At 51.5% G+C, this 26,356-nt stretch overlaps 6 protein-coding genes and 1 non-coding gene across 7 annotated transcripts; 3 read left to right on the forward strand and 4 right to left on the reverse strand.

The window, feature by feature from the left end:
• Positions 1–133: 133 nt before the first annotated feature.
• Ints5 (integrator complex subunit 5) lies at positions 134–5,431 on the reverse strand. Its single transcript, XM_048359326.1, has 2 exons — positions 5,259–5,431; positions 134–3,282 (listed from the first exon to the last, which is right to left on the reverse strand). The coding sequence occupies exons 1-2, from the start codon at positions 5,336–5,338 to the stop codon at positions 303–305; spliced, it is 3,060 nt and encodes a 1,019-aa protein (XP_048215283.1). The 5' UTR covers positions 5,339–5,431; the 3' UTR covers positions 134–302.
• A 2,755-nt stretch (positions 5,432–8,186) lies between these two features.
• On the reverse strand, positions 8,187–10,900 carry C13H11orf98 (chromosome 13 C11orf98 homolog). The gene is made up of 4 exons (XM_048359331.1): positions 10,815–10,900; positions 10,535–10,659; positions 8,792–8,889; positions 8,187–8,710 (listed from the first exon to the last, which is right to left on the reverse strand). The coding sequence occupies exons 1-4, from the start codon at positions 10,851–10,853 to the stop codon at positions 8,601–8,603; spliced, it is 372 nt and encodes a 123-aa protein (XP_048215288.1). The 5' UTR covers positions 10,854–10,900; the 3' UTR covers positions 8,187–8,600.
• Positions 10,901–11,118: 218 nt separating this feature from the next.
• LOC125362781 lies at positions 11,119–11,267 on the forward strand. The gene has a single exon (XR_007213094.1). It is a non-coding gene; the product is annotated as a small nucleolar RNA SNORA57 (small nucleolar RNA).
• A 176-nt stretch (positions 11,268–11,443) lies between these two features.
• Cskmt (citrate synthase lysine methyltransferase) lies at positions 11,444–12,587 on the forward strand. Its single transcript, XM_048359333.1, has 2 exons — positions 11,444–11,597; positions 11,705–12,587. Exons 1-2 carry the CDS (start codon positions 11,553–11,555, stop codon positions 12,401–12,403), a joined length of 744 nt encoding a protein of 247 aa, XP_048215290.1. The 5' UTR covers positions 11,444–11,552; the 3' UTR covers positions 12,404–12,587.
• A 150-nt stretch (positions 12,588–12,737) lies between these two features.
• Lbhd1 (LBH domain containing 1) lies at positions 12,738–14,186 on the reverse strand. The gene is given in 3 exon segments (XM_048359330.1): positions 12,738–13,103; positions 13,666–13,848; positions 13,851–14,186. Coding segments are annotated over 3 exon segments (672 nt in total). The 5' UTR covers positions 14,053–14,186; the 3' UTR covers positions 12,738–12,816.
• A 1,406-nt stretch (positions 14,187–15,592) lies between these two features.
• Positions 15,593–16,453, forward strand: LOC125361140 (ubiquinol-cytochrome-c reductase complex assembly factor 3). The gene is made up of 2 exons (XM_048359332.1): positions 15,593–15,735; positions 15,810–16,453. Exons 1-2 carry the CDS (start codon positions 15,616–15,618, stop codon positions 15,957–15,959), a joined length of 270 nt encoding a protein of 89 aa, XP_048215289.1. The 5' UTR covers positions 15,593–15,615; the 3' UTR covers positions 15,960–16,453.
• Positions 16,454–19,046: 2,593 nt separating this feature from the next.
• On the reverse strand, positions 19,047–23,231 carry Ubxn1 (UBX domain protein 1). The gene is made up of 10 exons (XM_048360737.1): positions 23,168–23,231; positions 22,989–23,077; positions 22,800–22,853; positions 22,594–22,700; positions 22,438–22,507; positions 21,250–21,441; positions 21,117–21,168; positions 20,849–20,965; positions 19,350–19,542; positions 19,047–19,189 (listed from the first exon to the last, which is right to left on the reverse strand). The coding sequence occupies exons 2-10, from the start codon at positions 23,045–23,047 to the stop codon at positions 19,140–19,142; spliced, it is 894 nt and encodes a 297-aa protein (XP_048216694.1). The 5' UTR covers positions 23,048–23,077; positions 23,168–23,231; the 3' UTR covers positions 19,047–19,139.
• Between the last annotated feature and the right edge of the window lie 3,125 nt (positions 23,232–26,356).

Below are 26,356 nucleotides of genomic sequence, written 5' to 3' on the forward strand. Positions count from 1 at the left end.
GCCACACACCTTACCTGCTCCGGGGAGGGGCGGGGCGGGGCGGGGCAGGGCGGGGCCGGCGGGCGGGACCCGGACCCCAGGGCTGTCAGGACTTCGTACGCTCCCCACCTTAGGCACAAACACTGGACTGCTGGTCTCAACTCGGCAAATTTTATTTAGAAAAAAAGTAGGGGGGGAGGGGGGAAAGTGACAGCACTCATTAAGCCAAGGATGTAGAAACGAACCCTCCTGTAGCACAGCTCCTTAAGTCTCTTCTCTCGCTGCTCAGCCTCCCTGGGCTTCCCCGCGCCAGGGGGGAAAGGTCAGGTCCCCTGCCGGAGGAGGGCGGGCGGTGAGGGAGCCTGGAACCGGCCGGAGAAGAGGCCCAGGCGGTCCACGTTGCGGTGGAGCACGCTGTGCAGCACCGCCAGGTGCGGGCCGCCCTCGCCCCCACCCTCCCTGGAGAAGTCCCGGATGAAGCGGCCCCGCTCAGACTGGAAGATGAACTTCTGGGGCAGGGGCCCGTGCTCGCGAAGGAAGCCCCAGACACTGAGCAGCAGCAGGCGCACTTCAAAAGGGGCCAGTTGGCTAAATACCTCGTGCATATTACCCAGGGCTGGTGGCAAGAGGCTTCCCTCAGCCATGACGGCCACCAGGGTGCAGGATGCTTCCAGGTGCCAGGGGGAGTGAGCCGTGTCAGGGTGGCGAGAGGCTTCCCAGTGGCCCAACAGGGCGGCCAGCAGCCCCCGCAGCAGCACGGAGCAGTAGCACAGGGCCGGGGGAGCAGCTGCGACCAGCTTCAACAGCTCGAAGAGCAGGGGCTGTTCCCTGAAGCGTCGGCCAATGCGGAGATCCCGCTCCACAGTGGCCCGGGCGTGCTCCTCCGGGGGCCAGGCCAGCTCTGCCCCAGCCGCATCTGGGCACACACTCTCCACTAGGGTCACTGCAACTGCTTTGGCTGCCTCTGGGCTGAGGGTAGGCGCACTCCAGCAACCCCCACATTCAGTGCTCCCCAAAGCTGTACAGCAGTGCACCAAGAGGCTGAGAAGGCTCTGAGTGTTATAAATCACTTCCTGGTGGTTTCGAGACTGGGTAAGCTTGGGTGGCTTTAAGCCACGACCAATGACTCCTGCGTGGAAAACGGACCAGATCCCTCCAGGCCCTGGCACAGCTGCAGTGTGCCGCCGGTTAGTGTCCAACAGGGAGGCTGAAGCCACAGGAGCTGAAACAAGTGAGAGGTTCTCATTGTCCTCATCCACTTCCCCTCCAAACAGTTCTGTGTTGCCTTGATGTAAAGCTCCCTCAACTAGCAGCTGCAAGACAGCCTTGAGCCCAGCTGGGGAAGTCTGAGAAAGGCGGGTGAGAAGCTGAGAGGCAGAGGCCACGCCTGGGGGGCCATGTAGCCTCAGAGAGGTAAAGAAGCGGTGCACCCCAGCTCTGACCAATCCCAGGAGTTGGGAGGGAGACAGGGCTTCGAGTGGAAAGGGGCAGATGGCCAAGAGGGAAGCTGCAGCATCAGCTACTTCTTCCTCAGGATGTAGCAAGAGAGGAGCCAGGTCAGACAGATGGGCTGAGGCAGATTCTCCAAAGCGAGCACCTAGGGCTGCAGAGCCTTCACCACCCTGCTGTTCCCAGCCCACTAGCAGTGCCAAGTTGCGCAGGAACCGGGATGTGAAGGGAGGCTGCAAAGTCCCTGCGTGCACCCGAGCCAGGCAGCTTCGGAAAGCCAGGGGGAGGAGGCCAGAGAGACTGACCACCAGCCCTGCATATAACTGGGTCGCCAAACTCAATTCTTCAGGGCTTCGGGCTCTGCTTAGTAGATGGCCCAAGGCCTCAGGTCCACAGCTGGGCCGGGTATAGACGGAAAGCAGGCCTAGAAGCTGGTGCTGCCAGAGGAAACGCTTCCGTTCTAGCCGCAATGTCTCTCCACACAGCTCTCCAACATGGTTTTTCAGCGCATCCAGAAAGGGCACGGGGCGGGGAGGTGGAGGTGGGCCCAGCACTCCTTCGCCGGGAGAGCCACCCCGGTGATGAACCAGCTTTTGCAGGTGCAGCAGCAGCAACTGGATCAGTCGGTCACAAGCCTCTCGCACGGTGTCTGGTACAGCCAGGCCCTGGGTGGTAATGACGGAAGCAGGCATCGCTGTGTCCACCAGGAACTGCAGCAGGCGGTAGGCACCGGCACCTGATGCCTGGCTCACCAGGTGCACGGCCAGATTCAGCATGTTGTCCAGCTCCTCTCGGGGGAATCCCTGCAGGTGTTGTTGCAGCTGACTCAGCACAGCTGGGGGCTTGAGGCAATCCACAAGTTCTCCAGAGACCGTGCCCAGCAGAGCCGGCGACATGACTGCCAGCTGCAGTAGGAAAGGAACTGTAGCCTGAAGAGAAGGGTCCCCACTCCGGCCTCCAGTGGCACCTGCCAGGCTATCATGGAACATTCTCAGGAGCTCCCGTCTGATGCTGTCTCCATGGCGGGAGGCCAGGTGCCCCAGAATGCCTACAACTGAGGCAATCTTGGGCACCCGTTTCTCCCCAGGGAGGACAGGAGATCCAGGGAATGGATCTGTAGAGGGAGTCTGAGAAGAGCTTCCACCTCCACCGCCAGCTCCACCTCCAGCCCCACCATGGACACAGAAGTCCTTAAGCCCACAGGAGAGGACTCGAGAGATAATAGTGCCAGGAAAGGAGGAGCCAATATGTGCTACAACCCAGTCAAAATGTGGGGAATGCTGCACTGAAGTGTCTAGTAAGGCATCCACACATGCATCTGGGCAGCTACCAATGAGAGCTGAGAGGCACTGCACATAGATGTCCATTAATGTACGGGTGGCCCTACAACCCATCCACAGTTGCAGCAATTCATTGAGAGAGCCAGTAGCATGGGGAACACGCTGATGTTGGCCTGAATAGTTACTACTCAGTTGACCCATGAGGTCAATAGACCATGCACTAATCACAGGTGCCCAGGCCTTTGGATTGGCCCGGATAAACTCAGACAGCACCTGCTGTACTTCCTGTATCACATCCTCTAGACCGGGTCCCCCAGCAGGGACATGGGAGGGTGGAGGTGGACGGAGGTGCGGAGGACCAGCCACAGGGCTTTCATCTAGGGCAGCTAGGTGGGCCCGGACACTCTCATCAAAAACACCTCTTAAGTGATCCAGCACAGCAGCCCGAGCAGGTGGCAAACAGCGCAGCAGCAGAAGACTACAGCGAGCATGTTCCCGGGCTGAGAGTTGGTGACCCAGAATGGGATCTACACCAGTCAGAAAAGCCTTGATTTCCTGGGACAGCTCCTGAGCACTACAAGGAAGCAAAAAAAAGCCAATTTAAGAGTACTGACAGAGATTAGGCAAATTACATTCCTTCTGTGAGCTTCAGTTTCTATATAAAACAAGGAAAATAAATTGTACCTTCTTTGTACGACCTTATATTACATGTAATATCACTCAATAAATGCTCATTTTCTTCCCATAACAAAAATACTAGCAATCGGTAACTTAAAACTGCCAGCTTGGGGGCTGGGAATATGGCCTAGTGGTAAAGAGCTCGCCTCATATACATGAAGCCCTGGGTTCGATTCCTCAGCACCACATATATAGAAAAAAGCTAGAGGCGCTGTGGCTCAAGAGGTAGAGGGCTAGCCTTGAGCTAAAAGAAGCCAGGGACAGTGCTTAGGCCCTGAGTGCAAACCTCAGGACTGGCACACAAAAAAAAGAATATTCAAAACTGCCAGCTCTGAGTTCAAGCTCCACAACCAACAAAAAACAACAGCAACAACAACAACAAATACCTGCCAGGTACCAGTAAGGTGCTGCTGGCTCACATCTGTAATCCTGGTTATTCAGAAAGCTGAGATACGAGGATCTCAGTTCAAAGTCAGCACAGGCAGAAAAATCCAAGAGACTACCTATAACTAACCAGCAAAAAAAACAAACTGATCTGGAGGTGTGGCTCAAGTGGTAGAACGCCAGTTGTGAACCAAAATGCTGAGTAACACACATACAAAAGGCCAGGTAACCTTTTTTTTTTTGGGGGGGGGCATTAAAGATTGAACCCAGGCTTCATATGCTAAGCATATGTTCTGCCCTAAGCAACACACCCTAGTCAGCCAGGTCCTCTTTAAATTATTTTACATGTTTCAATCCAGACAACATGGGCTGGGAATATGGCCTAGTGGTAAAGTGCTCGCCTCATGTACATGAAGCCCTGGGTTCGATTCCTCAGCACCACATATATAGAAAAAGCCAAAAGTGGCACTGTGGCTCAAGTGGTAGAGTGCTAGCCTTGAGCAAAAAGAAGCCAGGGACAGTGCTCAGGCCCTGGGTTCAAGCCCCAGGACTGGCAAAAACAAAACAAAACAATCAATCCAGAAAACAGCTAAACAAAGCACAATTATGATCCCCCATAAGGTAATAAAAAATAATCAGAGTATATGCCCCAAAAGGAAAGGAACCATTCCTAAGCTCTTCACTACTATACCCCCTTTTTATTGAGTTGCTGGTATATGCGAAGTACTCAATGCATTTTTGTTGAATTGACTAAATACATTTTGTGTCACACTCCCCTGCACAACAAAGGCATCCTGGAATCTGGTGCAATGAAAAATCATCAAGCTCCTTATTAAAGGCTCTCCTTCCCAACATTTATCCTTCCCATAGTGTGCAAGAATCCTAACCACTCACCACCTACCCAGCACCTTCAAAGTGCCTGAAAAATCAAAGAGTGTCCAATAGTACAGACAAGAGTAATGCCTTTCAACCCTCGCCCTCTGGAAGCATATGGATTCCTTCTTAGGAGGCAAGAGGGAAATTCCCTTTTCTGTCAAAGAAGACAACCTCCTCCTCTAGGGGCTATCGATTCCTCCGTGCCACTCCTCTCTGGTTCCTCGAAATAAAAAGCCACCCCCGAGATGAGGAGAGTGTGCAAGGCAAAGTCTAGCAGAAACACACAATACGTTTCTGCGCCTGGATTATCAGTCTATGGAAGTCAAGGCCCTCTGGGTTCCTTCGGGTTAAAAGGGACTTGGATTCCAGAGAGTTCGGTAACCCGCAAAGCCCTAGGGTGTAGAGAGAGAGGCAGGACCACGACCCTGGGAGGGCGGGCACTGGAGCCCCGGGTTTTGAAGAGAAGCGATCCCCGAGTTCTGGGAGGACGCGAACCGGAATCTCTGGGAACCCTGACGCGAGTTCTTGGGGTAGGATCCGGGTATCTGCCGGGAAGGCTAGGGATGGGCGCGGGGCCGCGCGGCGGGGGAAGATACCAAGGGCTCTGACTACCTGAGAGGCGCGGGACCGTGGGTGGTGGGGGCAGGCCCGGGAGGCCCCGGGGCCCCGGGAGGGTCGCACAACGCGGACATCCCGGAGCCCTACCCCAAGCCCGTGGCGGGAGCGGCGGAGCTCAGACGGCGCTCAGACGGCGCATGCGCGTTGGCGAGAGACGCGAAAGAAACTAGCGCGGAAGCCTCACAGGAAAATGAATCCGACGTCCTGCCTGAGCCCACAGCACTTGGGTTCCGCAGCGCGGTGATGACAGCAGGAAACTGACCGACCTTCAAGACGCTTCCCCGCCCTGCCCCCTCCCCCGCCAAAGCACCATTGACAGATTGAGGTTTCCCGCGACATTCACATGGATTTAGTTACTTTTACTTTTTTTTTTTTTGGCCAGTCCTGGGGCTTGAACTCAGGGCCTGGGCACTGTCACTGAGCTGCTTTTGCCCAAGGTACTAGCACTCTACCACTTGAGCCACTGAGGAATCGAACCCAGGGCTTCATGCATGCAAGGTAAGCACTCTACTGCTAAGCCATATTCCCAGCCCCCTTACATTCTTTTTATAATGATAAAGTTATGAAAATGAAACTCATGAGCTTTTCAAAATGCAATGAAACCCAGGTATATTGGTATACATTTGCAATTCCAATTCCCAGGGTGTTAAGACAAGACGATCACAAATGCCAGGACAGCCTGGGATATACACAGTGACACTATCTCAAAAGAGATAACAAGGGGCTGGGGATATGGCCTAGTGGCAAGAGTGCTTGCCTCCTATACATGAAGCCCTGGGTTCGATTCCCCAGCACCACATATATAGAAAACGGCCAGAAGTGGCGCTGTGGCTCAAGTGGCAGAGTGCTAGCCTTGAGCAAAAAGAAGCCAGGGACAGTGCTCAGGCCCTGAGTCCAAGGCCCAGGACTAGCAAAAAATAAATAAAGAAAGAAATAGATAACAGTAACAATAGTAATAATAATTATTAATGTGTAATTATGTAGCATATATCATGTAAAAAGTAATGTTAGAGGAAGCCAAGCGCTGGTGGTTTATTTTTATTTTTTTGCCAGTCCTGGGCCTTGAACTGAGGGCCTGGGCACTATTCTGAGCTTTTTGCTCAAGGCTAGTGTTCTAATCACTTGGATCCACAGCACCACTTCCTTCTTTTTGCTGGCTAGAGATGATTCTCAAGGATAGTGCCCAGTTGAAGGATTGACCTCCACCCTATTGCCTCAGGCCCATACAGACACCAGGCAGAACCTCAGTTTGAAGACCTGCTTTGATATGCAGGCACCAGGCCAAACCTCAATATGGGAACATGCTTTGATATACAGGCTGGACATTAACCTAGGCCCAGCTATAAACAATCCATTATGGGCCACAGAAAAGCTCCAACTTCCTAGACTGCCACTCTTTCAATAACCTCTGCCTCCTTGCTCAGACCCTTTATAAGCCTGGTCCCAAATTCACCCCCTCACACAACCTCCAATCCGGAGGGAAGGTCTGTGCCCCTCACTGTTCCTCAATACAGTCCTCACCTGTTGATAAGTCCAGCCTATTCCTTTTCCTTTCTCCATTTTCCTAACACCGTGTTCAAGCCCCAGGACAGGGAAAAAGAAGAAAATGGGACATGGCTCAATTGATAGAGTACCTGTTTAATAATCTCGACAATTAGGACTAGAGGCATGGCTCAAGTGGTAGAATACCAACAGTGAGCAAGATAGCTGAGCAACAGCTGGAGACTTGAGTTCAATGGGGGAGGTCTAGAGATTGAGATTGAAGTTTCAGGCCAGCCTTGACAAACTCCATCTCAGCCAATTAAAAAACTGAGTGTTGTGGCACACCTATCAACCCTGCTACTCTGGAAGCATAAATAGGATTACCACTCAGGTTAGCCTCAGCAAAAAGTGAGACCCTACTTGAAAAACAAGGCAAAAAGCATGGCCTAAGTGGGAAAGCACTTGCCTAGCAAATGCAAGACCTAAGTACTATGTGGGAACCTGTAAGTGTGGAGGCATGGGATCTGCCAAAGAGAAGTGGAACACCATTCTCTCTCAGAAGGCTGACAGCTGCCTGAGAAAGATCTCTTGCCCCTAGCATTACAAAGGCCACAGATCCCACCCTAGGTGTAAACTATCCAGGTTTCAAACTTCCCCAGACCTTGGAGCCTGGCAGGAGCCTAACCAAATGGGTTTTACTGCTCACTTTCACCTCTTTTCAGGAAGTCACCAATCCTAGGATTGTTTCCCCCATTCTGGTGTCATAACTTCAAAGAGACTGCTACCTTGTTTTCTGCTTGTATTCACCTATTTGATGTTGAATAAAAGCCCTGATCACCTGAAAGCACACAGCAGGTCCCCTGGCACCCCCAAGCCATTTTTGCCAGGGTGGAGGTGGGACAAGGTGCTCATGGTGGTGGTTTGCAACCATTGTGTATTAATGGTATCTAATTCAAGATGAAATATGAAAGCTGATGTTGTGGTGGTGGAATGCTTGATTACCAGGCAATGAAGACCTAGGTTTGATCTCTAACACAAGAAAAAAGGACATTGGGAAACATCTGGTCTTTATTTTATTAAAAACAATCAAGCAGAAGAAGCAAGATAAATGAGGTAAAGTGATTTATGCAACCTGAGCAAAACCGCAGGGGCAAGGGCAGGGGTAGGACAGGTATCAGGATTCATACTTGCCATCCCTCCAATAATCTCTACTTCTGTTAGAAATGGAAAGACAGAGTGTCACTCAGTAGGGAGGCATGGCCATTGGAGAGGCTGGTTTTTTTTTTTTTTTTTTGCTGGTCCTGGGGCTTGAACTCAGGTGCTGTCCCTGAGCCTCTCTGTGCTCAAGGCTAACACCCTACCACTTGAACCAGAGTGCCACTTCCAGCTTTTTCTGAGTAGTTTATTACAGGTAAGACTCTCATGGACTGTCTTGCCTAGGCTGGCTTCAAACCGTGATCCTCAGATCTCGGTCTCCTGAGTAGCTAGGATGACAGGTGTGAGCTACTGGCACCCAGCAAGAGAGGCTGGTTTCTAATTGCCTTTGTTCAATGAAGTTCTGTGGGTCGTGCTTCTGGCCTGTCTCCACATATACGCTTTTCAAGGCCCACCTCCATTTCTGCACTCAGTCAAACTCTAGGGTTTCATTACAAATGGATCTGATTGCTAGAAAGGACGCTCTCCAATCTTCCTTCTGTGCCCTCTTCCCTCCTAGCGTCCCTCCGGGGAAGGTCAGTAGACCACTGCAAAAGGGGAATCTGAGGACACGGAAAGGAGATTGTGCTTTCTCCAAAGTCCTTTAAAGCAACTGCCAACTCCTTCTGACTCCAGCTGAGGAGCTCCTGTGAGAAGAGTTTAGTTCTCCTCTTCAAGATCCTCCATGTCTACATCCTGGGGTGCTTTTATCTTCTTTTGACGTCTGGGCTGTGCTTCACTTGTCCTGGCTTGCTTTGAAGGGGCTTCCACTGAACAAAGGTAAGAAGGAAACATTGAAGAACCCAAATAAACCCCGTTGTTCTTTCAACCCATCTGTGTCCCAGCCTCACCTTCCATAGCCGCCTTTTCTTTCTGTGCAAGCCGGATCTGCTGTAGGAGTTTTCTGCGCTTCTTCCCAGACAGAGTAATGTTGGCACGAGCACTGGACCTGAACAATAGGTAGGAACAAGGCAACCCAAACCAACCCAGGTCACAAGAGTGATTCTAGCTATGGGAAGAATCTTTGATAAGTTGTTTCAAACTGTGGGCTTTAGGTGTTAAGTCTAACATTTAATTCCAACCTCAGGATAGAGTTATTACAGAAAGTCTTTATTTTCTTCCTTTTGTGTGCATACATAGCATCTACGCACTTTAGCTTTCCCCCCCCCCCCCCTCAAGGCTAGCACTCTACCATTGGAACCACAGCTTCTACTTCCAGCTTTTTACTGTTAATTGTTTCTTTTGTTTCTTGTTCTTGTGCTGTCAGATCCTGTTCTTGGATTTTTTTTTTTTGCCAGTCCTGGGGCTTGGACTCAGGGCCTGAGCACTGTCCCTGGGTTCTTTTTGCTCAAGGCTAGCACTCTGCCACTTGAGCCACAGGGCCACTTCTGGCCATTTTCTGTATATGTGGTGCTGGGGAATTGAACCCAGGGCCTCATGTATACGAGGCAAGCACTCTTGCCACTAGGCCATATCCCCAGACCCTTTACTATTAATTGGAGCTAAGAGTCTCACTAACTTCCCAGTCCTGATTGGCTTCCATCCTTCTGAGTAGCTAGGATTACAGGCTTCAGCTATCAGCACTCAGCTCATGTAAAATCCTTAATGTTAAAAATTAAAGTTTAGGGGCTGGGAATGTGGCTTAGCGGTACAGTGCTTGCCTAGCATGCATGAAGCTCTGAGTTCAACTCCTTAGTACCACATAAACAGAGAAAGCCAGAAGTGGCGTTGTGGCAAGTAATAGAGTGCTAGCCTTGAGCAAAAGAAGCTCAGGGACAGTGTCCAGGCCCTGAGTTCAAGCCCCAGGACTGGCACAAAAAAAAATTGGCGTGGGGCTGGGAATGTGCCTTAGCAGTAGAGTGCTTTCCTAGCATGCATGAAGCCCTGGGCTCTATTCCTCAGCACATACACAGAAAAAGCTGGAAGTGGCGCTGTGGCTCAAGAGGTGGAGTGGTAGCCTTGAGCAAAGAAGCCAGGGACAGCGCTCAGGCCCTGAGTTCAAGCCCCAGGACTGGCAAAAAAGAACGAAAGTTTAATCAAACTTAAATTAATGAATGAGAACTATTCCTCAGAATCAAGAGAGTTGACATTCATATGCAAAATCTTGTGAGTACCTTTAGGAAAATTCAAAGAACTGTGTGCCCTCTCGTATGCACTTTTCTATATGAAAAATAAGCTTACTTTAAAAAAAACTTAAGTGAAGGGCTGGGGATATGGCCTAGTGGCAAGAGTGCTTGTCCTGTATACATGAAGCCCTGGGTTCAATTCCCCAGCACCACATATACAGAAAACGGCCAGAAGTGGCGCTGTGGCTCAAGTGGCAGAGTGCTAGCCTTGAGCAAAAAGAAGCCAGGGACAGTGCTCAGGCCCTGAGATCCAAGGCCCAGGACTGGCAAAAAAACAAACAAAAAAAAACTTAAGTGAATATACATACACGGTACAAGATGTGAGAGTACAATACATGCAGAGTCTGTGTACGGGTGTGGTGAGCACAAAACGCCAGGGGAGGTTTAGGCTGCTCTGGAGCTTGGCAGGCAAAGAGGAAGATAAGAAATCTATGGGGAGGGTCAAGGAAAACAAGGTCAGGCACTCACGCTCTCTTCTTGAGGTGGTGCCTCGTGATCAGCCCTTCGTCTATCACAGCCCCGACCACCTTGCGCTTCAGCCTCCGCTCCCGGTTCAAAACCCGCCGGCGCTTGAACAGTTTCTTCTTCAACTCCTACGTTGGGTGGAGGGGGAAGGGTGGCATCAGCTGAGGATGCGTTCGGCCAGCTGGGTTACCCCTGACACTTGGTCAGCCCCCTTTTCCCATCGATCCCGTCCCGTGCGAGAGGAGAAACATTCGCAAGCAGCCCGCTCTCCCCCGCCAGTCACCGTTCGAGGCCGGTTGATCTTGCCTCCCGGGGCACCCATAACTGCAGCGAGGTTCCCTCGTGGACCGCACTTCCGCTTCTGCCTACTTCCGCGGGGCCACGCCCCCTGGTTGACGAGGGCCAATCACAGATGGGGGCGTGGTCACGGAGTATATAAGAGCCCTCGCGGCGAGCGGGGAACCTTTCCAGCGGAGACCCGGTGAGTCTGGGTTGTGTATGCGGCCTCTTGGAGTGGGGGGTGGGGGGTGGGGAGGAGCGCTCGGCCTCGGGGTGGAGGGGAGCGGGCCTGCATGCATCCATCAAGCCCTCCATTTCTTGGCGGGGGCCGGGCGCGCAGTCCCGGCCTCCGTTATGTGCGGAGGCAGAAGGAAAAGGCTCGAGCCCTCTCGGCGTCATGTCTTCGGTGCCGGCGACTTCCCGTTCGCCGGTTCTATCCTCAAGCGCCGGGACACGCGTCTCCGAGCAGGGCGGAACGTTTATTTTTTTTCAGCGGCCGGGTCCCCCCCCCACGCGAGGTGCTCACACATTTCCCCTTTGGTTTCAGGTCCGCGGGCGCCGCCCCTTGATGCAGAGGCTGACGTGTTTCTTCCCTTCACGGTACTATTGCAACCAATAAAGGCTGTCCACGCAGACCTGTGTCCGCGTTTCTGACGTCCCAGGCTCCGGCCACGTGGAGTTAGACCTTCCGGTGAACCTCGGGAACCTGGTCAAGTGCGGGCGACCTTGCGGGGACCTCCGGATGGCCGCGCTGGTGGCCCGAGCTCGCCGGGTGTTGGCGGGTAGGGACGGTGGGGTCTCGCGGGAGGGCGGAAGCGGGTGTGACTCTTCCTAGCTGCTGAAACTATGACTTAAAAACCCCCGGGTACATTTCAGCCGTTTCTTGCAGCAGCAAGGTTGAAACGCAGCACCCGGTACCCTCCAACTGCATCCACAGGCTCTCTGGCCGGTAGCTGCCTGGCCGACCGCCGCCTCTGGGATCAGCTTCACACCCGGCCGCGTCTGGCTGGTGTCCCCACTTTCGACTGGTTTTTTGGATATGAGGAAATCCAGGAACTTCTCTTCCCTCTCCTGCAAAAGGCACGAGCCACTGCTCCTCTGCGGGTGCTGGATGTGGGCTGTGGGACCTCTAGCCTCAGCGCAGGCCTCTATACCAAGTCCCCATACCCCGTGGATGTATTAGGTATAGACTTTTCTCCTGTGGCTATCGCTCACATGAATGGCCTCCTGGAGGGTGGCCAAGACCAAGCACCCCTATGCCCTGGGCACCCTGCCTCTTGCCTCTGCTTCATGCAAGCTGATGCCCAGAACATGGTGCCTATTGCTCCCTCGGGTTCCTTCCACCTCGTGTTGGACAAAGGCACTTGGGATGCGGTCGCTCGAGGTGGTCTGCCTGGGGCATATCAGCTACTATCAGAATGCCTGAGGGTCCTAAGCCCTGAAGGCACCTTGATTCAGTTCTCTGACGAAGACCCTGATGTGCGACTGCCCTGCTTGGAGCAAAGGTCCTGTGGCCGGACAGTGACTGTGCAGGAGCTGGGTCCTTTCAAGGGCATTACCTACTTTGCTTACTTGGTAAAGGGCTCTTGTTAATGGTGTTCTATCTTTGCAATATGCATGGCTACACATGGGGAGTGCTCCATGCAGATGCTCGAGGCTGTCTAAAGTCTGCCTAGTAACTGGCACACCTGGCCACACTTCAGTCCCACCCTTGCCCTAGAGTCATGGGTGGGCGGTAGGTCAGCCCTTCTCTCCATCTATGTGTCATCTCGGCCACAGGAAGGCAGTTCAGGAATAAACCTCTCCTGCCTGAATACGTGTTGTGCTCATACATCTGCTACCTACTCTTAAGAAGCTTTACAACTTTTGAGAGTAAACATCCATTGCATGTAATATGTAGTGGTGATTCAGAGTAAGTGACCAGAGCAGGGGGTACAAGTGGATCATTCCCTAATTCCAACTAAAAGCAGCAGATAGGAACTGACTTGTGTGGCCAGCAGTCTCCCTTAAACTTTACAGTGAGGGGAAGGTAGGATGACAAGTTTCTGAATCCAATTTAGGTGGCAGTACTCACCCCCAAAGGTAGTGGAAGGTGGGAGATGAGAATATCCCACCAAGCAGCTTCTGTAGACACAGGAACCTGTCTCCCCAAGAGGACAGGGATCTGGAGGTTCCTCAAACCCCTCCTCAGGAATCCAATAATGGTCTTGCTCTTCCTGTTCCTGCTCCCAGGCGATTCCAGGGTTAAATGTTCTCAAGGGAGAGCTAGGGTCCTGGGGACTCCAAGCCCAGCCTAGGGGAAAAATTAAGGAGCTTAGTGGTGAGAAGTATTATTGACATGTAAAACAATTATGAATTTACAGGTTTTTATTCTGCAGTGGCTCGTCTATAACCCTCCTGAGCAACTCAGGAGCCTTGAGATCTAAGGATCATGGTTCAAAGCCAGCCCAGGCAGGAAAGTCCATGATACTCTGAAAGTGCCACAAGTGGTCCTGTGACTCTACCACTTGAGTACTAGCCTTGAGTAAAAGAAGCTGAGAGAGGGGGGAGGGGGAAATGAGGGACGAGGTAACGGTACAAGAAATGTATCCAATGCCTAATGTATCAAACTATAACCTCTCTGTACATCAGTTTGATAAAAAATTGAAAGAAAAAGCTTAGAGAAAGAGCCTAGGCCCTGACGGAGTTCAAGCCCCAGGACTGGCAAAAATAAACTGCTCTTATGTTCCTCAGCTTCATCTCATCCACGTTTCCAAACCCATCACAACCAAATGCAGAGAACACCTTTAGTTTTGTATCTCAGCCCTGTCTAGAACATCCAGATCACAATCTGAGAAACCAGCCACCCGCCTCACCTGGCTCTTCACTTTGGTCCTGGAAGAAGGCCTCAGCCTCCTCTTCATCGTCAGTGAGCAGCAGCAGCTCCTCCTGTGGCCACTGTGGCTCCCCATGGCCCTCACTGCTCTCTGATGCCTCTACCACAATAGAGGGCAAGCGGGGCTTTTGAGAGACGACCTGAGTAAAGAAAGCAGGGACATGGGTCACACTGCAGGGGGAGCCAGCAGCAGGACACAGGGAGAGGAAGTACTAACCTGAACATCCTGGTGCCCTTCAACCCTGCCAGTCTCATCTCTGGCCTTCCAGACAGTATTGGTCATCCTGGGACTTTGTGGGTGCTGGGAGGAGCCTGGGCTATTTCTCAGCCAAGTTCCCTTCTCGCTGTTCTCTGGCACAAAGGCCATGGTGGTTCCAAGTGTGCAGCGCAGTTAAGACAGGATAGTACTCCTGCCCTATGTATGTACAGAACAAAACTAATCTTGTTTGGAGCCAGTTCCTTAATCACTGCTGAGGAGAGGAGGATGACAAGCTAGCAGATTATGGGCCTTCTAGGGAGGGGAGACGCTCAAGATGAGGATAGGAGCTTTAGTTCTATTTTCTCCTGGGATGGCAGAGAGGGTAAGAGACAAGGGCATCTGGATTAATGACCTGTGAGCAAAACCTTCCCTACATGGCTTAGTTGTACAGAAGGGGGCTTTCACTCTCCCTCTGTCCCCTTTCTACCTTTCCAAAGCAGTGTGAACAAATGTCCTTGTTTAATTTTCATAGTTGTAAGCAATGTCAAGCATAGAGTATTCGTTGTTTCAAAATACCTATCCGTATTATTTTTCCCTTCGTCCGTCGCCTCCGAAGTAGTCCCTTAGATTCATGCTCTGTGGAGCCCCAAAGGTGAGTATAGAAGGTAACAGCAAGAGGCCTTGAGTTCAAGCCTCAGTATCAACACCAAGGGGAGAAAAACCCTCAAAACCCAAATAACGTTTTTGCTTTTTTGCTAAAGCTAGCCCTAAAGGACATAGTCGTAAACTCATAAACCTGTACACAGTATATAAGCATGGAACATGATTCTAACCATAAGCCAGGTTAAGGAAACCAGGGAGAGAGGTGAAAGAAACAAAAGATGGAGAAGGAATAATTTAAAAAAAACATTGTAACAATGAAGCTGCCATAATGAAACCGAATAGGAAATTGGGGTGGAGAAAGCAATAAAGCTTATTCTGATCAAAATATGTGTACATCTGAAATACCTAGGTAAAACTCCTTGGTACAATTAATACACACGGGGGGGGGGGGTGTGAGAGGAGGAGGCAGGTGTCTGCAGGAGAGGGGAGAGCCACAGAAGTTCTTAATTTGCACATAAGCAGAAAATTCAAACTAGATTGGTTGCAATTATGTACCAAGCAAGGGAGAGGGAGAGCGATACAGGGAATGAGGTTGATTCCCAGTGCATTCTACATTCACGTGGAAATGTCACAATGAAACTCCCATTATACATCTAATATATGTTACTAAAAAAAAAATCGAAGGGGGGGAATGAGGGAGGATAGTAAGAAATTTAGAGGAGGGGAGAGATTGGGTAAAGGTGAAGGTCAGGTCGGGCCCCTGGCTAGGCAGTGGGGAAGGCCAAGGTCAGGTCTGGCTCCTAGCCAAGGCCCAGCCTCCCTCCCCAGTGCTGGGATCGCCTGTCCGACGGTACATCAGATTGTTCTGTCGTGTGTGAGGCTGGGGACTGAACTAGGGTCGGGTTTCCCCAGCCGGCCATAAAAGCACCCTACGGCGGGCCACGCGCGCAGCTCGCGCTCAGCCCTCTCCACGCCCCAGACGCAGGCGCTCTGCACTCGGCTTTCCTACGGCCAGGACCTCTCTAGCCCCGTTCCAGCTCTATGGCCGCCGCGGCCGCCCTGGGCGGCCCGGGCGTCGCTCTAGCCCGCGCGGGAGCACCGAGACGACGCGGGGACGCGCGGTCCGCCATGGGCGCCGCGGCCAAAGCCCTGCAGGTGGCCGCGTTGCTGGGCGCGGGGGCCGCGGTGGGCTCTGCCCTCTTTGCTCTGGTGACCCCGGGAGAGCTGCGGAAGCAGACCATGCTGAAGGTAGGCCGGGGAGCCCCCGAGGGGGCGGGCGGGGGCGTGCCCGGAGGACTGCGAACCCCGCTTCCTCCCCGCAGGAGATGCCCGAGCAGGACGCGCGGCTGCAGGACGCGGCGAGCTGGAGGCAGCGGCTGGTGATGGACGCGCTGCGCAAGGCCGCGGCCACGCCAGAGAACGTGGCCTACAAGGACCGCTGGGTGGCCGGCAGCCCCGGGAGGTCCGAGTGAGCCGGGCCGGCCCTCTGTCCGGCCTGGGGCGGCACGAAGGTCGGGGGTGAGGAACACGGAACTGAAGGAACCGTAAACGCTGTGTGCGGACAGACCCGGACCCGGACCCGGACCCGGACCCGGACGAACGCTCGGACACCCGGGCTGCCCCGCCTCGCCCCACGGGGGAAAAGCCGGGAGCCCCACGAGCGTGCAGACCACATTCTCGAGACAACCAGGCCACGTGCCCTTCCACGTTCCCGCTTAGCTTTTCCTCTCAGGGCCAATTCCACCGTTGGCGGCTCACCCCGACTTCCAGCTTTCTACTGGTTGATTGGGTGTAAAGATCTTGAGGACTTGGCTGCGCTGCCCAGCATGGAACCCTGATCTGACTCAGCCCTCGGGCTGAGCCACAGGTGCCCAGCTCAGGTGATGTTCTTGAAGTCAGAACTATTCAGCAGGGGCTGAGAAAATGGCCTAGTGGCAAGAGTGCTTGACTCCCATACTACATGAAGCCCTGGGTTCAATTCCTCAGCACCACATATATAGAAAACAGCCAGAAGTGGCGCTGTGGCTCAAGTGGCAGAGTGCTAGCCTTGAGCAAAAAGAAGCCAGGGACAGTGCTCAGGCCCTGAGTTCAAGGCCCAGGACTGGCCAAAAAAAAAAAAACCCAAAAAGCTATTCAGCATTGTTTTGCATGGCATGACCTCTGGTTAAAGAAGTCTAGAGTAGCTGACAATTTGACTTACTCGGAGTGTGGTTTTTGTCAGTCAAGATCTCATCTTAGGAGGCCTGTAACTTAGAAATGTGAAGTGCACATTCCTGGAATAGAACAGTCTCTCAATAAATGTAGTGGGCCACCCATCCACGTGCTTTTTACTTGTTTTTCTTTTTTGCCAGTCCTGGAGCTTGGGACTCAGGGCCTGAGTACTGTCTCTGGCTTCTTTTTGCTGAAGGCTAGCACTCTACCTCTTGAGCCACAGAGCCACATCGGCTTTTTCTGTGTATGTGGTGCTGAGAAATGGAACCCAGGGCTTCACTCATGCTAGGCAAGCACTGTACCACTAAGCCACATTCCCAGCCTCGTCATACCCTTAACAACATTGGTGTGCGATTTTTATGGTTAACGTTTCTTCTCCAAACCCAGGAATAAGAAGGCAGTAGCTGTTGAAAGACACTAGGTGGAGGTTATCAGCAGCATCAAGGGCCCTCACGTAAAAGCCTCGTGGGTCAGAACCTACCCAGCTTCATGTTCTAGTACTTGTTACCACTATCACTTGAGGCTTCAATACCTGATTTCTGGGATAATTTTATCTACATTTAGGTAATGAACATTGCTTTCATACCTCAAATATAGATATTTTAAAAACCTTTTTATATATGAATTACTTAATACTAGAACACATCCATCTTTTGTCACTATAATGTTCCTTTCAAGGTTTAGTGACAGCCATTTAAGAAGTATGCTAGCCAGGCACTGGTGGTTCAGGCCTGTCATCCTAACTACTCAGGAGGCTGAGATCTGTGGATTGCAGTTTGAAGCCAGTCCAGGCAGCAAAGTCTGTGAGACTCTCATCAAATCACCCACCAAAAGAAGCTGAAATGTATACACTGCCTTATTATAAAACTGTAACCCTGCTGTACATCACCTTGAAAATGAAGAAATTTTAAAAAAAAATTTTAAGCTGAAAGTGGAGCTGTGGCTCAAGTGGTAGAGTTGATAGCCTTGAGCAAAAAAGCTCAGGGATAGTAACCAGGTGTCTGATTCAAGCACCAGGATGGGCACACACACAAAAGTACCATAAGCTGAGGCTGAAGCTCAGTGGTAGGATGCTTGCATAGCATTTACAAGGCCCTGGGTTCAACTGTCAGCACATACCTGAACATTCTACTCTTCCCCCCACCCAAAAAAACACCCCACAATTTGCTAGGGATTCACCATCAAGACACTGTGATAAAAGACATATCAACCTCATGATAATCCCAAGAAATAGAAATAGGTACCAAGTGTCCCTATTCTATGAAAGAAGAAATTAGGCTTAAAGATGTCAAGGAAGGGCTGGGAATATGGCTTAGCAGTAGAGTGCTTGCCTAACATGCATGAAGTCCTGGATTGGATTCCTCAACACCACATGAACAGAAAAAGTCAAAAGTGGCGCCGTGGCTCAAGTGGTGTGCTAGCCTTGAGGAAAGAGAAGCCACGGATAGTGCTCAGGCCCAGGACTGGTTTAAAAAAAAAAAAAGGCATACAGCTAGTGTGGATTTTAAACTCATGTACTCCACCCACAGAATGAAAGGTGACATGCAATGTATCCTCTGTTCCCCCCACTTTTTTTTTTTTTTTTTTTGCCTATTCAGGGCTTGAACTCAGGGCCAGGGGCCTTTGGCATTCTACCAATTAAGCCACAGCTCCATCTGCAGCTTGCTAACCAGTTGGAGATTCATGTTTCATGGGCTTGTCTGCCTGGTCTGACTTCAAAGCATGACCCTTAGATCTGAACCTCCTGAGTAGCTAGGATTACAGGTGTGAACCACTTTCAACTTTATCATTCTTATTATAAAGGTTATATACAGAGGGGTTACAGTTATATAAGTCAGATAAACATTTCTTTTTGAAGTCATGCCTTCCCTCACATTCTCCCAGTTTTTCCCTACCATCCCACTTCCAACTTTTTGCTGATTAATTGGGGCTAAGTCTCAAGAGTTTCTTGCCTGGATTGGCTTCAAACTGTGATCTTCAGATCTCAGCCTCCTAAGTAGCTAGGATTACAGGCCTGAGCCACCAGCTCCTGCACCCCTTCCCCTTCTGAAGCAGCAAATCACATGAAGAAACAAGTCACTTTGTTGGAAACTTGAGAGGAGGGAGAAGCTCTATTCAAATGCCCTTCAATTTCCCCTTGCCTGTCCTGGAAGCTGGGCTTGCTCAAGCTGGTGCACTGCCACATAAGCCAAACCTCCAGAATGGTCTCCAGATCTTAGCCTCCTGAGTAGCTAGGATTCAAGGCATGAGCCACTGGTGCCCAGTCCAAATACCTTCATTTTAGTGTCATAGGGTTTTCCTCTACTTCACTTCGGTCCCGCCCACCACTCAGGAAGAAGTCAGGCAAATACAGAACTCCAAGGATCTATTTATTAGGAAGGAGATGTCAGTGCTGTATCAAAGATGAAGAGGTCAGAGAGGGATGGTGAGATAAAAGCCCCTCAACTGGGACATTTCTTGGCCACAATGAGGACAGCAGAAGGCACGAGTCCTGAAGGTGGAAGAAAAGCAGGCTTGAATGATAATAGTTGCTTTTGCTCCCCGAATCCCTGGCCTCACCATTTATCACAAGATACCTTCTCTTTGCATCCCAGCTTTGCCCAGCCAAGTCCCAAACCCGCCAGTCCTGGCTCTGGCCCCATATGCCATACCCAGCTCCTGCAGAGGTCGCTCCATGTCAGCCTCGGAGAAGGCCCGTCTGGGAAAGCCACTGAGCAACTGCACAGGGTCCTGGTCTCCTCCAGGCTCCTCCCCGCGGTGGAGCTCCACGTAGAGCCTTACAGCTGCCAGCTGTTCCCGGGCTCTGAATGTCTGGGTCAGTGAGGTCCCATCTGGCAGCCTCACCTACAAGTCAAAGGAGATCCCCAGTATGATGAGCATCGAAACTAAGTAAGATGCAAAGATCAACCCAGGCAGGCCCCTCCTTTCAGAGTACAGCTACCACTGAAAGCATCTTAAGAAGAAGCACTTAAGTATTAAAGCAAGGTCACCAGCTTCCCCACAGTCTAGGACAGGGCAAGATTATATAAAAATGTCAAGATAAATACCACATCACAAAAATAGCTGAGCACTTGGGCTGGGAACATGGCCTAGTGGCAAGAGTGCTTGACTCGTATACATGAAGCCCTGGGTTCAATTCCCCAGCACCACATATATAGAACACGGCCAGAAGTGGCGCTGACTCAAGTGGCAGAGTGCTAGCCTTGAGCAAAAAGAAGCCAGGGACAGTGCTCAGGCCCTGAGTCCAAGCTCCAGGACTGGCAAAAAAACAAAAACAAAAATAGCTGAGCACTTAATGAAAGGAAAACATCATGAGCAAGTAAAAGGGTAATTGGGAGCTACAGACGTCAAAATGACTAGGGCGGGTGAAACTGGATCTTTCCTAAGTACAAGAGGTAGGATTTCAAAAGTCATTTACAAACAAGGGAGAGATTTGGCAAACAGTCGGGTGCCTTGTACATCAAAGAGGTTCCAGGAGCGAGAAAGGTATAAGACCTGGTGGCTCACGCCTGTAACCCTAGCTACTCAGGAGGCTGAGGTCTGAGGACTGTACTTCAAAGCCAGCCCAAGCTTGTGCCAGTCATGGGCTTGTCAGGGCCTGAGCACTATCCCTGGCTTCCTTTTTGCTCAAGGCTAGCACTCTACATCTTAAGCCACAGCACCACTTCCAGCTTTTTCTGTTTATGTGGTGCTGAGGAATCGAACCAGGGGCTTCCTGCATGCTAAGGAAGCGCTCTACTACTAAGTCATATTCCCAGACCCCTCCATGAGACTTTGCAATAGCACCCAAAAGCCAAAAGTGGAGCTGTGACCCAAGTGGTAGGCTCTATCTAGCTTTGAACCAGGGAACAGTGCCAAGGCCCAGGATCATCACACACACAAACAGAAGTATCCAGCCAGGCACTGGTGGCTCACCCCTGTAATCCTGGCTACTCAGGAGGCTGGGATCTGAGGATCGTGGTTTGAAGCCAGCCCAGGCAGAAACGTCCATGAGACATTTTTCTCCAATCAACAACCCAGAAAAAGCTGAAAGTGGCGTGTGCCTCAAGTGGTACAGCCCTAGCCTGGAGCACAAAGAGGCTCAGGGGCAGTGCCAGGCCACAAGTTCAAGCCCAGCAAAAAAGAAAAAAAGAAGTATCAGAATTAGTACCTGTATGCGACACTGGTCATATTCGCGCTTGCTGGGTGGCTCCTGGCTGGGAGAGGAGGGAACAGGACCTGGCTCTGTCACTGGTTGGGTTGGCCGAGAACCCACACTGCCACCATACTAGAAGACAAAGTCAAACACTCAGTCAGGTACTCATGTGTATCAGGAAACAAATGAAGAGGAAGCAATCCTGTAACCAGCTTTTCACCTGCAGCTAGAAAAGAAAATTAACCCCCTCCTCTGGTTATCTACTGTCTTCTCAATCACCCACCTTCTTGGCTCTTTCTGCTTTATCCCTTTCAATCTTTTCTCGAACCCTTTGCCTGGAATGCAGACAGAAAGTGGGTTGGACATGGGCAAAACAAATCTTGATTTCATTGTCAGCACTTGCCCATCACCCAGACCTGGCTGCCAACTCTTCAGCCTTTTCCCTCCTCCGCTCCTCAGCAGCTCTGCGCATCTCATCTTCTTGTAGTTTTTGCCGGGCAGCCGACAGTTCTTGCCCTTGTCTCCGGCGCTGCTTTTCTCGTTCCAGTGCCTCCCGCTCCTCCCTTTCTTCACGTTCCCGCTGTTTCTGGGCCACCAACTCCAACATTCTGTGTTGGACAAAAGAAAGAGTTCAAGAAAAGTAGAGTGGGAGGGGGTAGGGGGGGTCTGGGGATATGGCCTAGTGGCAAGAGCGCTTGCCTTGTATACTTGAAGCCCTGGGTTCGATTCCCCAGCACCACATATACAGAAAATGGCCAGAAGTGGCGCAGTGACTCAAGTGGCAGAGTGCTAGCCTTGAGCAAAGAGAAGCCAGGGACAGTGCTCAGGCCCTGAGTCCAAGGCCCAGAACTGGCAAAAAAAAAACCACACACACAAAAAAACCTCGCTTGCCTTGAAAAGTAGAGTGGGAAGCTGAGTGTATAACAAGGAACTCTGAGAATATCAGGAAACATGTCCCTCAATATAGACTGGAAAAAAAAGGTAAATAAAAAAATGATAGATGGGGCCTGGGAATAGTCTACTGGTAGAGTACTTGTCTCACATATAGGAAGCCCTGAGTTCGATTCCTCAGCACCACAGAAACAACAGGAAGTGGCACTGTGGCTCAAGAGTTAAGAGTGCTAGCCTTGAGCAAAAAGAAGCCAGGGTCAGTGCTCAGGCCCTGAGTCCAATCCCCAGTATGGGCCAAAAAATGAGAGGTGCCAGGTGTGGGTGGCTCATGGCTTGTAATCCTACCTATATAGAAGGAGACTGACTTCTGAGGAGCACCAGCTGGGGGCAGGAAAGTCTCTGAAATTCTAATTTCCAATTTATTACCAAGAAGCCTTAAGTGGAGGTGTGGTAGAGAGAAAAAAGCAGAGCCCTGTCCCTGAGTTCAAGTCCCAGTACTGGCACTTACACATAGGTGTATACACACACGCACATACAGAGGAGAGAGCTAGTTCACTAGTACAACATATGCTCCGCATACAGGAGAGCCAGGACTTTAAAAAAATAAAAAGGACTTGGGAAATGTGTTCCGGTCAAAGTATCCGACAAAGCTTATGTTTACATTTGAGAGGGTGTGAAACACGATCCCAAGAAAAGATTGTTCTTTACTGTACCTCTTAGTCTGTTCCTGTCTTTCTTCTTCGGTCAAAGTTGGTTTGCTTTCGTCAGCGGCAGACCCAGGTCCTACAAACAAGCAACAAGTATGACTACCCCTTGTGATTCTCTTCCTGCCCTCGCCGGTAAATCACGGGCCGTCTCCCCGTCAGGACCTTCAGGGCCAACTTGCTCTGAGGGGGTGGGTTCCCGTCCCAGGATATGTCCAAGAGGCATCTCTAGGGGTTCGTCCACGTCGGGGTCGTCTTCGTGCTCCATCAGCCTGGCAGGACAAGTGGGCAGGGGAGGTTGGCCCTGAGGCCGCCCCGAGGCCGCCCCGAGGCCCGTGCCCAACCCCCGCGCCGCCCGCCCGCTCGCTCACCAGTCCATCGCGGCCTCGATGCCCTGGTTCCCCGTGAGGGCCAGAGCCTTCTCCCTGGGGGCAGAAACACCGTGAACGAGCGCCCTACGGCCATCGTGACAGGCAGGCCGGGGTAAAGGCCAGGACAGGCCCGCAGCCCTCCACCCCGGGGCCGGGGGATCGGGGAGATGGGGCTCGGGGCGCTCTTACGCGCGTCCGCTGGGAAAACCCATCTCGATGAGACTCTCCAGAGCCGTCAGCTCCGCCATGACGACGCCAGCCGCCGCTTCCGCGGGGACCTGGCAGGGTGAGGAGGTGGGCGGGGAGGGTCAGCGTGGGGCAAAGCCGCCCTCGACGCCACCCCCCGGCCCGGCGCTCGCCCAACTCACCCGGCTCGGGACCCGCCGGGGACGCCGACGAGAAGAAAGCCGAAGGGAAGCGGAAGTACCCGAATCTGTTTGGGTCACGTGGGAGCGGGCCGGGACGGGGGCCGCGCGGAGCCAAAAGTCCTCCGCTCGGCTCGGTTGCCCGGACCTTGCGCGTGCGGGCGGCGGATGGGGGCGATGGGGAGGGGGCGTGGTCGCAGAGATAGGGCGGGGCAAGTGAGGAAGGGGGCGGGGAGACGGGGCGGGCTCAGCCAATCGCGGCCCGCAGCCTCCCGGCGGAGGGAGCATCCGCGGCTGGGCAGCACGCGGGGCGGCGGGGGAAGCCCGCGCCCTGGAAGCCCCGCTCTTTTTCTCTCCTCGGAAATCAGCCGGGAGGAGCGTGGCCGCCGAGGTGCAGCTTGCTGGAAGGTGGAGCAGCCGCGTTGGCCGGGAGTCACCGGAGCGCGCGTCGCTCTGAGGCCCGTCCCTCCGCCGCTGGGAACTGAGCCCTCTTCTACCCGATTGCCAGAGGCACGTTTGCAACACTGTGTCTAACATGGACCTCCCCGCTATCTCGGATGTAACTAGACTTGGGGCTTCCCTCCCGCACCCCTGGCCTTCTGTTTATTTTATTCCGTTGAAAAACAAGGTCTGGCTTTGTGGCCCAGGTTGACCTAGATTCTCCGCCTCTGCCTCCCAAATGACAGAGATTACAGAATGCCACCCACCACCACCTGGCCAGTGCTTTTTAGACACGTGCCACCAAGCTCAAGGTCAAGCTCTTTGTGTGTGTGTGTGCCGGTCCTGGGGCTTGAACTCAGGGACTGGCTCCTCCCCCTCCCCCAGCCATTTTGCTCAAACTTAGTGCTCTACCACTTGGGCCACAGCTCCTGGTCAGCTTTTTTTGTTTGTTTACTGAACAGTCCTATTCCATGCTGGGCGCTTGTGGCTCACACCTGTAATCACAGCTACTCAGGAGACTGACATCTGAGGATCGCGGTTCAAAGCCAGCCTGGGCAGAAAAGTCCCAAAGAGAATCAACTCCAATTAGCCACTCAAAAACCAGAAGTGGAGCTGTGGTAGAGCTTAGCTTTGAACAAAAAGGTCAGAGCCAACCTCAGTCCTACAACTGGACGGGGGAGGGGGACGGGGGAAGGTCTCCTGGACTTTTCTGCCTGGTCTGGCTCTGAAACCTGCTGGTCAGATCTCAGCCTCACTCATAATTAGAATGACAGGCCTGAGCCCAAGATCACTTTTTAAATTTATTTCCAGGACAGGGGCTTGAACTCAGGAATCTCCACTACAACCAAGCTCCTTGTTTTGTTTAACACTGTTGCTCTTATTACTTGAGCCATGCTTCAACTTCTAGCTTCAAGTTCTGCTTAATTGGCAATTTGTATGCCTGAGGCCGGCTTCAAACCTCCATTCTCAGATCTCAATCCTCCAAGTCACTACAATTACAGATAGGGACTACTGGTGCTGAGACTTTGAGGCGAGCACTCTTGCCACTAGGCCATATTCCCAGCCCCAATGCTGAGACTTTTTGATACACTGTCTTGCTATGTGCCTGGTGCTGGTCTCAAATTCCCAATCCTCCTATCTCAATCTCCTGAGTGCTGGGATTACAGGACTGTACCATTACACCCACCTTAAAACTCACTTTAAGTTTTATTAGGAAGTAAAACTATGACTTACTGATATGCACTAAACCTTTTGATTACTTGCTAAATATTGCAACCACCCCTAGAATATGCATACTGTTATTAGCCCAATAAAATAGACACAGAAAGATGAAATTATTAAACTGAGACCTTAGTGGATGGTTTTCTCTAAACCAGTACGGTGGCTGCGCAGCTCATTCCTGTCATCCTAGCTACTTAGGAGGCTGAGATCTAGATCTGAGGATCATAGTACAAAGCCAGCTTGGGTAAGAAAGTCTTTGAAATTCTTTTTTTTTTTTTTTTTTTTTTGCCAATCCATGAGCACTGTCCCTGGCTTCTTTTGCTCAAGGCTAGCACTCTACCACTTGAGCCACAGCACCACTTCCAGGTTTTTCTGTTTATGTGGTGCTGAGGATCAAACCCAGGGCTTCATGCATGCTAGGCAAGCACTCTTCCACTAAGCCACATTCCCAGCCCCTCTTTGAAATTCTTATGTCCAATTAACCACCCGAATGCAGGAAGTGGAGCTGTGGCTTAACTGGCATAAAAGTAGCTCAGAAACACTTCTCAGGCCTTAAATTCAAGCGCACACATGCATGTGTGCACACACACATAAAAACAATTTGAAAGTATATGTACTCAAACTGGGTGTGGTGTGTGTGACAATTCATGTCTATAATCCTAGCACTCCAGAAGCTGAAAGAGAGGAACCTAACATTCTAGGCCAGCTTGTACTACATACAGAGATCTTGATTCAAAGAAAAAAATGTATGTATATATACAACTCACAAAGGTGCATAGGTTGGGTGCTGGTGGCTTACACCTGTAATCCTAGCTACTTAGGATGTTGAGATCTGAGAATCGTGGTTCAAAGCCAGCCCAGGCAGGAAAGTCCATGAGACTCTTTATCTCCAATAAATTGCTCAGAAAAAGCCAGAAGTGGGACAGTTTATCAAGTGGCAGAACACTAGCTTTGAGCACAAAGTGGTTCAAGGACAGCACCTAAACCCCAAGTTCAAGTACCAGGACCATCAAAACAAAAACAAACAAACAAGGAAAACAGTATATAAACAAACAATAGAAAGGGATCTGAGAAGACCTACGTTTAAATTTCCTTTAATGTAGATATACAATAATCACAAATGGGGATGAGGATTCCTAGGTAGTGCTGTTGGTTTTAACTAAAAGAACACTAAGCCAAGTGCTAGTGGCTCACACCTATAATCCTAGCTACTCAGGAGGTTGAGATCTGAAGATCATGGTTCAAAGCCAGCTGGATCAGGAAAGTCCATGAGACTCTGGTCTCTAGCTAACCAGCAAAAAACTGAAGTAGAGTGGTGGCTTAAGTGGTACAGCAGTAGCCTTGAGCAAAAATGCTCAGGGATACCTGTCTGGCCCTGAGTTCAATCTCCAGGACTAGCACGTGTGCATGAGTGCGCACACACACACACACACACACACACACACACCAGTGAAGCCACTCACAGTAAGCCTTTTAAAAGTACTTGATTTGGAAGCATGCGCTAACATCAGCTCTTACTTTTTTTCACTC

Source organism: Perognathus longimembris, chromosome 13 (assembly GCF_023159225.1).
Source record: "Perognathus longimembris pacificus isolate PPM17 chromosome 13, ASM2315922v1, whole genome shotgun sequence".
In the NCBI taxonomy this organism is placed as follows: domain Eukaryota; kingdom Metazoa; phylum Chordata; class Mammalia; order Rodentia; family Heteromyidae; genus Perognathus; species Perognathus longimembris.